The sequence below is a fragment of the Ovis canadensis genome, chromosome 10, assembly GCF_042477335.2.
Source record: "Ovis canadensis isolate MfBH-ARS-UI-01 breed Bighorn chromosome 10, ARS-UI_OviCan_v2, whole genome shotgun sequence".
Classification (NCBI taxonomy): Eukaryota; Metazoa; Chordata; class Mammalia; order Artiodactyla; family Bovidae; genus Ovis; species Ovis canadensis.
In genome coordinates, this window is record NC_091254.1 from 30,740,973 (window position 1) to 30,750,995 (window position 10,023).

At 39.4% G+C, this 10,023-nt stretch overlaps 1 protein-coding gene across 1 annotated transcript in view; it reads left to right on the top strand.

Annotated features, from left to right (window-relative positions):
* LRRC63 (leucine rich repeat containing 63) overlaps positions 1-7,122 on the top strand; it is a 72,516-nt gene extending 65,394 nt beyond the window's left edge. Inside the window, exons 6-8 of the mRNA XM_069601300.1 lie at positions 4,237-4,320; positions 5,267-5,506; positions 6,690-7,122. Of these exons, the coding sequence (XP_069457401.1) occupies positions 4,237-4,320; positions 5,267-5,506; positions 6,690-6,933 (568 nt within the window). The 3' untranslated portion in view covers positions 6,934-7,122. The remainder of the gene's footprint in view (positions 1-4,236; positions 4,321-5,266; positions 5,507-6,689) is intronic.
* The last annotated feature ends 2,901 nt before the right edge of the window (positions 7,123-10,023 follow it).

Below are 10,023 nucleotides of genomic sequence, written 5' to 3' on the forward strand. Positions count from 1 at the left end.
ATGCGAAGAGCTGACTCATTGGAAAAGACTCTGATGCTGGGAGGGATTGGGGGCAGGAGGAGAAGGGGACGGCAGAGGATGAGATGGCTGGATGGCATCGCTGACTCGATGGACGTGAGTCTGAGTGAACTCCGGGAGTTGGTGATGGACAGGGAGGCCTGGCGTGCTGCGATTCATGGGGTCGCAAAGAGTCGGACACAACTGAGCAACTGAACTGAAGTGAACATATAAAATATATTAAACACACATAAAATGTATTAATAAAGAAAAAATCAATTCTAAGGGAGTAAAGATATTGCATTATGGGTTTTATTTTTGTTTGACTCCTCTATATCTCCACAGTAACATAAATTGTAGTGCCTTGCCCTGCCTTGATATGAGAATCAGCCATTTCTCTTAGGAAATCCTGTTTCCTTTTTAGTTGGAGGACGGTATTTAAAAAGCAAGATCTGGGTGCTGGATAGTCCAGTTGCTACTGGAATGATATTGCTTGTAGACACTCTCGGTGGACAGAGATAAGTAGCTGAAGTATATTAATCTGTGTGTACAGACATGTCTATAATTGTTTCTGTGTGTACATATACACACAACTTACCCTCTGTAGTCATGCAGGCGTGACTGTAACAAAGGTTAAAAAAAAAATCTTAATTTTTTTCTCAGTGGATAACAGGAGAAAATTGACATAGAAAATTACCACTTTTAACTGACAGACTGAAAGTTTTGCCTTGCTTTTTTGATACAGTTTGATTTGATTAGCCAGCATGTTCTTTGGGAGAGAGAAGCTGTTTGAAATAAAGAACCTAAGGACATGCTTGTGAACATACTTACTTCATACCTGAAGTAAGAGCTGATTCTGGAAATGCACAAATTTATTTTCCCATATTGCTATCGATTAAAGATAGGGATTGAATTACTTTATGCCCATATATCTGAAGAACGGAGTGGTATGTTTGATTTCATACTAACTTGGATAAACTATTAATATTCTTATAGCTTCCATTTTTAAAAATCTGCAAATAATATTAATAGTTATGCAGTGGTCCAGTGACCACTAAGATCATCCTAAATTGCCACGAACACATGATAGACTCTTAATAAATAACAGTTATATTTCCATGGTAGTGTGATGTTATTACATGCAATTATTAATGCTGGCAAAGTCCTCCAAGCCATCACCAGGGCTCTAGTTTAAGTAGCTCATTGCTCAATGATGTGCTGATAAATAAAACAATGAAATAAATGTAAAACATTCTATACATCCTAAAAATTGTGATAGATTTGTTACTAGTGGGATATAGATTGTCAGACAAAACTGAGGATTTTTAAACAGGCTGCTGTCTAAAACAGATTGCTCTCTAAAATCCTATGTAAATGAGATAAATTTCATCTCTAGAGCCTATGAAGTTTCTTAATTAGCTTTCTCAGTGCTGCCTATAAGCCCAATTAAACATCACTATCAACAGGAATATATCATCAAAGATGAAAGCCTGGGATCAGACTAGTTTGCCTGTACTAAAGAAATAAAGGAAGACAAAATGATTCTAGAAACTTACTGAGGTAAAAAAGTGAAATAACATAATTTTAAATAAATAAAAAATTGGAACAGGTGGTGGTAATATTTTCTTTCCAGAGGTGAAAAAAGTCTAAGATGAACATTGAACTGAAAATGTTTGTCTTTTTTTTTTTTTTTGCTTTTCTATTTGATCTCATTCATTTCTCAGAGCAAATGATTTAAAATTAACCAGGATCACCACGCCTTTCAAACTATGATGCTGGAGAAGACTCTTGAGAGTCCCTTGGACTGCAAAGAGATCCAACCAGTCAATCCTAAAGGAAGTCAATCCAGAATATTCACTGAATGGACTGATGCTGAAGCTGAAGCTCTGATACTTTGGCCACCTGATGCAAAGAGTCAACTCATTGGAAAAGACCCTGATGCTGCGAAAGATTGAGGGCAGGAGGAGAAGGAGGTGACAGAGGATGAGATGGTTGGATGGCATCACTGACTCAATGGACATGAGTTTGAGCAAACTCTGGGAGACAGTGATTGGTGTCTGCAGTCTATGGGGTCACAACTGAACAATAATCACCATGCCTTTCATTCAATTGTGATTTCCTAAGTAGGCAAGGAGATCTAACCAGTCCATTCTGAAGGAGATCAACCCTGGGATTTCTTTGGAAGTAATGATGCTAAAGCTGAAACTCTAGTACTTTGGCCACCTCATGTGAAGAGTTGACTCATTGGAAAAGACTTTGATGCTGGGAGGGATTGGGGGGAGGAGAAGAAGGGGACGACAGAATGAGGTGGCTGGATGGCATCACTGACTCAATGGACATGAGTCTGAGTGAACTCTGGGAGTTGGTGATGGACAGGGAGGCCTGGCGTGCTGCGATTCATGGGGTCGCAAAGAGTCGGACACGACTGAGCGACTGAACTGAAATGAACTGAAGTACTTTTGATGTGCTTGGCACCATGCAAAGCGTTAGATATATAGAAATGTAAAATTGAATCCTTGGCCTCCCGAATGTCACTGTTTAGGAGACAGACATTTGTCACACAGCGTGACAAATTCTTTGACAGAGGTAAACAGAGAAGCACAGAAGAGGCTGCTCACCTAGTCTGAAAAATTCAGGAAGAGTTCCTTGGAAGAGTTGACTTCCAAGTCAAGACTTAAAAAAAGGAAGCTATTAATCAAAGAGTCAAATTGGGGGAACTGGAGATATGTGAGAACTGGGCTAATTCAGGGAATTTTAGCAAATAAATCCTGGCCTATATGTGAACATAGGGTGAGCTGGATGAGTAGCCTGGGGACAGATCATGAGGACCATTACAATCCACACAAAAATAGTAGGAAGTTATGAAATATTCTGCTCATGGTGCTTTAGTTAATAATCATGCAAGTAACTTTTCATCTTTATGGAAAACAGGAAAGTATTTGATAAGAGCATTCACAAAGAGGGGATAATTACTGGGGATTTTGGTGAATGTCATACTCAGCCTTTCCATTCCAGTCTTCAGGAAGCAACTCCCACCTCCAGGCAGGGCTCTCTGCCTTAGCCTTTGTGTTCTTTGGTTCTTACTTTTAAGTTCTTCACTTAATTGGAGAAGAAAATGGCAACTCACTCCCATATTCTTGCCTGGGAAATCCCACGGACAGAGGAGCCTGGTGGGTTACAGTCCATGGGGTTTCAAGATTCGGAAACGATTGAAGTGACTGAGCACCATACTTCGCTTAATGGAAGGAAAAATCAAGGATATTTCACTAGGAAAGTCTTAATGAGACTGCACTGGGTTGAAAGGTGTCCCTCAAAAGTTCATGTCCATGCAGAACCTTACAATGAGACCTTATATGGAAATAGGATCTTTGCAGATGTAACTGGTTAACAAGAAGTCATACTTGATTAGGGTGGGATTTGAGGGGACTCTAAATCCAATAAGTGGTGTCCTCATAAGAAGGCCACATGAAGACAGAGATGGAGATTGGAGTTATGCTTCACAAACCAAGGAACCCCAAGGACTGCTGGCAGCCCCCAGAAGCTAGGAGAGGGGCAAGGGACGGCTTCTTCCTCAGAGCCTCCAGAGGAACCCACGCTGCTGATACTGTGATTTCAGACTTCTGGCCTCCTGTACCGTGAGAGAATAAATTTCTGTGGTTTTAAGCCCACCCAGACTGTGAGAATTTGTTCTGTCAGTCCTAGGAAACTAATACAGCAACCAATAAAATACATATTTTTAAATATTGTTAAGAATTTCTCAGCATATTCTCAGGGGGCGCAGTGATAAAGAATCTGCTTGCCAATGCAGGAGATGCTGGGGACAGGACATTTGATCCCTGGTCAGGAAGATCCCTTGGAAATGGCAACCCACTCCAGTATTCTTGCCTGAAGAACCCCATGGACAGAGGAGCCTAGCGGGCTACAGTCCATGGGGTCTCAAAGAGTCAGACACCGCTGAGCACAAGGAATTTCTCAGGTGTTTTTTTTTCCTAGATGGGGCTTTAACCACTCCAAACATTTCTAATCAGTCTTAACGGATAGATGAATTATTTTAGGAAAATTATTGTAATTATACCATCTGTAATGGAAACAAAAGTCTATTTGTACAAGTTTCAAGATCTTAAAAATATATGATTTCTCTCTGTACTTCTACCTACTAACTGAGGAATGAAATGATTTATATCCAGTAATGATAAGCATATAAACATTTTTACAATTCACTTTCTCTTTCTATTAAAGGCTATTTTGCTTGCATAATCTTGAGGAACTTGATATTTCCTACAATAGTATTGCTTTTATTCCAAATGATATCCAGAAACTCAGGTATTTTGCAAGTAGTAAGTACCCATAAGACATATGCCCCTTAAGGACAGAGCAAAATGAAGCTATTTACTTCTTTACATTCATTTAAAAATCAAACTATGTAAATATTATCTTATCTCTGAATGCCTTTTACTAGATTTTAGTTGGTTTCTAAGGAGCATTATCTTTAGTAGTAAAATTTGATCATTTTATTTCTGCGTTTCTAATATTTTGATCAATTGTTTAATTTCCTGTGTAACAATCTTTGTATTTTCATAGAAGAATTCAGCCTGTTCATATTTGTTATGGCTGATATATTTAATTTTTTGCCTTCTGTTTAACATTGTATTTACTGTCCCTTCACTTTCTCCTTTCCATATTTCTTTCTTTCTTTTTTTTTTGGAGATTTTTTATTTCAGGATGCTATTTGTTCTCTTTTTTTTCCCCCTTGTTAATTTTGGAACTCCACTGAATTTTCCAAGTCTATTACTGGCTATCTTTCCTTCCCTAAAATTCATAAACACATGTTTTCCTTAATATTTTATATAAGCTTCACCTAACACAGTGGTCTGTCTCCCCCCATTGCTGCTTCAACTAATAGTTGAGACTTTTCGCCTGAATGAAACAAAATGTATGTGTTGATGTTGAATTTGTCTATGAAAATAAATTTTCTTTGTATCCCTATTATAAGTTATTTAGTATAACATTCACTCTCCTATGTTTATGATTATTTCTTTTTCCATAGTGATGACTTGTTGCACAGAATATGTGCTTTAATGCTACCCTTTACACAAATGCACTTATTTGCATAATATATTGGTTGGTTGCTTTTTAAGTTAAATCTCTGGATTTTAAGGAAATACTTGACACTCATATTTTATTACTACTAAGTTTTATACCAATTTTGGGGCACACGGGGACAGATGTCTACTTTTTCCTTTTAAAATATGATTTCCTTTGTTTGCAGATCACTTGAAAAATTGATGGTTGATGGAAATGAACTGACTAGTTTTCCACATGGAATTTTAAAGCTTAACCTGAAAAAGATCCTATTTGAGAATAATTTCACTAATCCTATTTTTTGGAAAGAGAATTCTATGAATAATCCACAACATCTTACTCAAATTACAGCTTTGTTCTTTCTCAAGAATAATCTACATAAATATTATAATGTGATCCCAGTGGAAATCCAAAAGTTACTAAAATGGTGAGCAAATTCTGAAGTCCTTTTTACCAAGACACGCTTTTAAGCTTTTAAATACAGTTTATTATAGGGCCAGATGATAGTTTTAGAGTTAAACACACACACCTCACACCACACCACACATCCAAGTCTTTAGATTGTTCCTTCTGGCTTTTCTGGCATAATAATATAGTTTGAATTCAGCCTATCTTCTAATATTCTCAAGCTATTACTTAAATCTAAGGTGAGGTACAGATTGTGGAGATGTAGCTGGCAACTTCTATACAGTTTTAGTTAAGTCTTTTCTGTGAACCACTAGAGGCTTTCCTGCTGACTCAACAGTAAAGAATCCACCTGCCAATGCAGGAGACTTGGGTTCAAATCCCTGGGTTGGGAAGATCCCTTGGAGGAGGAAATGGCAACCTGCTCTGTATCCTTGTCTGGGAAATTCCATGGATAGAGGAGTCTGGTGGGCTACAGTCCATGGGGGTCACAAGACTCAGACATGACTGAACACAATCCTTTATTTTGTTTTGTATTCCCCGATTACTAATGAAATTGAGAATCTTTATTCTGGAGGTTCTTGGACGTTCAGATTTCTACTTCTGTGAATAGTCCGTTCATGTGCTACTGTTAAAAGTACTATTTAACTGACCTGTAAGCCTTTAAAAATATGCCTGCGTGAATGTGTGCTCAATCATGTCTGACTCTGTGACTCCATGGACTGTGCAATATATATGGATCTCACAGACATGGAATATATACATGTGGATACTAATCCTATGCTAGGTTATAATAGTCCCTTTATCTTTAAAACAACATATATATTTATTTTGAGTGATAAATATAGTATGTATTTATTATATAACATTTGGAAAATACAGAAAAATTCCCTGTGGTCACATATTAAATAGGAGCAGCTATACTTTCCTGTTTTAGAAAATTAGGATTATTTTATACACATTTTGTGGGAATTGTCCTTAGGATGCTTTCTTACTCTAAAGCTATACTTTCCTGTTCTAGAAAATTAGGATTATTTTGTACAGATTTTTTTTAGCATTTACTTTTTCACTTGTGCATGTCAAATCCTCAGAGAGAGGGTAAGATCAATAATGAGAAAGGCCATGCTTCATACTGCTTTGAGTCTGACATAGCCTCAAGCAAAATGTCTTTCCTCTAGTAGACAGTGATGTTTCCTTCATTGCAGCACATCCCAATGTGAGTGGTGTCACGGTCCAATGTTCGGTGAAGGTTTTCGCATCATCCGATCCTGCGATGTTTTTGGAGTAACACAGCTTCCTGTTATACATTATGTCTGTTCCTCTTCCTGCTATAGGAAAGTAAAGGAAAGCAACGTTGTTTTCGATCATGTTCCTGAAAAAAGAATATCTCTAAATCCTGAACTGATGAATCCTACAATGACTTATGAATTCCACTTTAAAAACCATTAAAGTCGATGTGTACAATCATTCATGTCTTTAAGAGTACAGGTTCTGTGTGGAGATGTCTTCTCACATGAATCCTCTTTGTAATCCTAGCTCCTTATGAAACTTTGTGATTGTTAGGGAATCTTTTCAGAATATTTTTTTGAGAAGGATTAGTAAATAAAAGTCTGAGGATTTCGAAAAAGATCTAGAAAATGTCTTTCAGAGCATGTTTAGTATGAAAAGAAAAATGTTAAAATCCTTTGCAAAAAGGATTCATCTTACAATTGGTCTTCGTATGCATCCATTCTCAGGGATACGATAGGAATTCAAAGTCATTGGAGGGGTTTGAGCCTATATGGATTCAAAGTCATGCAGCCAGGTTCTCAATATCCGAAAGTCATCGGAGGGGTTTGAGCCTATATGGATTCAAAGTCATGCAGCCAGGTTCTCAATATTCGTGCATTTCTGTGGAAATTTGTCCAGTGCCAACTGTCTTCACTGTGGATTGCTTTGGGGAATAAAGGATTAATTCCAATACTACATTCACTTGTTTGAATTCATTACCCAGGCTCTTAGAAAATTGGTACCACCTTTCAGTTATCTTGACCACCATCTCATAAAGCCTGAATCCATAGGCCCATGTCAGCGTTCATTAGGCTTTCAGTAATGGTCTGGCAAGAAAATATAAGTATAAAATTACATTGCAAAGCAACATATGCATACAGTAGAACTTGAGGATTTAGAAATTAGTATTTGGTAAGAGGAATGTAAAAGGGCATTTTGAAACAATTTAAGAAAGGCATAGAATTGTTTCATGTATGGCATAACTTTTAAGTGCAATTAAAACTAAAATGTTATTTCTAATGAAACCTGATGAGATGAACTTATTTTAATATATGCAACTATATGGCACACGGGCTTAGTTGCTCCATAGCATATGGGATCTTCCCAGATCAGAGATCGAACCCATGTCTCCTGCACTGGCAGGTGGATTCTTCACCACTGAACCACCAAGGAAGTCCCCTGCTTAGAATTTAAGGAGTGTGTGACGTCTCCTGGTCAGAGGTCACTCACTGGTGTCACTGTTTAACCAGGTTAACCATAACCTACCCACAGAGGCGGTACTTTGGGTTTCATACTCCTGCCGTCCTACACCCTGAGCCTGGACTCTTGATAATCTGACCCGCATATACTGCCCTTCTTACAATACCCCGTGAATGACATCTGAAGGTTCTCCACTGGGTCACTCACTGTCACTGAGATAGCAGAGGTGGGGGCGGGGAAGCTTCACCTTCCGGGGCTTTCTCCAGCCCTGGCTGGGGCAGTTGCGATGAGCATTCCAGGTGGTCCCCCACCCCCAGGGCTCTGCTGCCTGCAGGCTCGGGGGCCAGATCCCTTCTGGCTTGCTCACAAAGGGCAGACAAGTGTCCTGTGGTGAGCAAGCGCTCCACAGCCCAAACACCCCCTCCTCTGGTAATGATCCAGCTCTCCCCAACCTCTCTCTCATCCCACTTTCTGGCAGTGAGGGCTGATGCTTGGTTGGAAAGCCACATATATGTGCAGAGTTGTTCTAGCCAGCAGACACCACCACTTGGGCAGCTGCTATGCAGCAGGGCTGGTTGGGGGAAAGGAGTCGATTCTTTTCCCTCCCAAAGCCGAGATTCAGAGTCCGTCCTTCCAAAAAGGCCAGGAAAAGGTGAAAGGCCCAAAGCTCCTCCACTCGGTACAGGACTGCTAAGGTCCCTAATATGGGACCTGGCACAGAGTGAGGCCTCAGAAAAGGGTAGCTCTTACTTTTAATATCAGTATGTGGCTCCTCAGCCCCGGCCCAGTCGTCACTTCTGTTCCATGATGTCTGCCTTCAAGAGAGTTATGTTTTGGGTTTTTGTTTTTTCAAGATTTTTTTTTTATTTGAGTCACTATTAAAGTCTTTGTTGAATTTGTCAGACTATTGCTTCTGCTATTTACGTTTGGTTTTTTGGTCACAAGTTATGCGGGATCTTTGCTCACCAACCAGGGATGGAGCCCCTGCTGACTGCAATGGATTGCTCACAATTCATGCATGCGTGCTCCGTTGTGTCTGACTTTGCAACCCCATGGACTGTAGCCCACCAGCCTCCTTGTCCATGGAATTTTCCAGATAAGAATACTGGAGTGGGCTGCTACTCCTTTACTTCAGGGGATCTTCCTGACCCAGAGACAGAATCCGAGTCTCTTGCACCTCCTTCGTTGGCAGGAGGATTCTTTACCACTAGTGCCCCCTGGGAAGAAAAGTCAGCCACTGGACCTCCAGGGGAGTCCTATGGCTTGTTTTTTAAAACAGATTTTAAACTTCTTGACACAGTGATGCTTCCAGTTGATTGAATGTCAGTTGAGGATCTCTGATTATTTTTATTTGTTGTTTTCATTACATTGAGTAGGGGGAGATGATATAAAGATTAATGACAGAAAATTGATTCTTCTTTCTGTTTTCTCCAAGATGTGCTTAGTTAAGCACTTCTAATCTTTAAATAGGATTCCTTTGGCTAGGCCAGCAATGCAAATGTTCCCAGTGCAATTAATCTCAGAAATCCATACCTCCACAAATCAAGAATGCCAGCCCATTTTGACTACCTAACCACTTTTTCTAACATGTTTTGGAAATTTCTATTTCTCCACCAATAAGAATTGCTATATATTTGACCAGAAAATGGTGGTTGGGGAACATATACATGTGGGTGGTCAAAGGATTCAACAGGTCTTGCTCATACTTCCAGTGAGACCTGAAGATTAGTGGGTGTTTTGTTTTGTTTTGTTTTGTTTTTTGGTAAGGGAGGAAGAAAATAAATAATAGTCACATTCACTATTATTTAAATAAGACTTTCAAACTAATGTTTTCCAGCTGAGTTCAAGTCGTCAGTGATTTATTGAGCACCTACTAGATAATGAGCACCACGTGCTTCATCTGCAAGGCTCTAGAGACTTTTCTGGTGGTGGAAGTGGCTAAAGACTCCTCGCTCCCAGTGCAGGGGACCTAGGTTCGATCCCTGGTCAGGGAACTAGATCTCACATGCTGCAACTAAGAGTTCACATACCGCAACTAAAAATCCCGCATGCTGCAACTGGCACAGACTA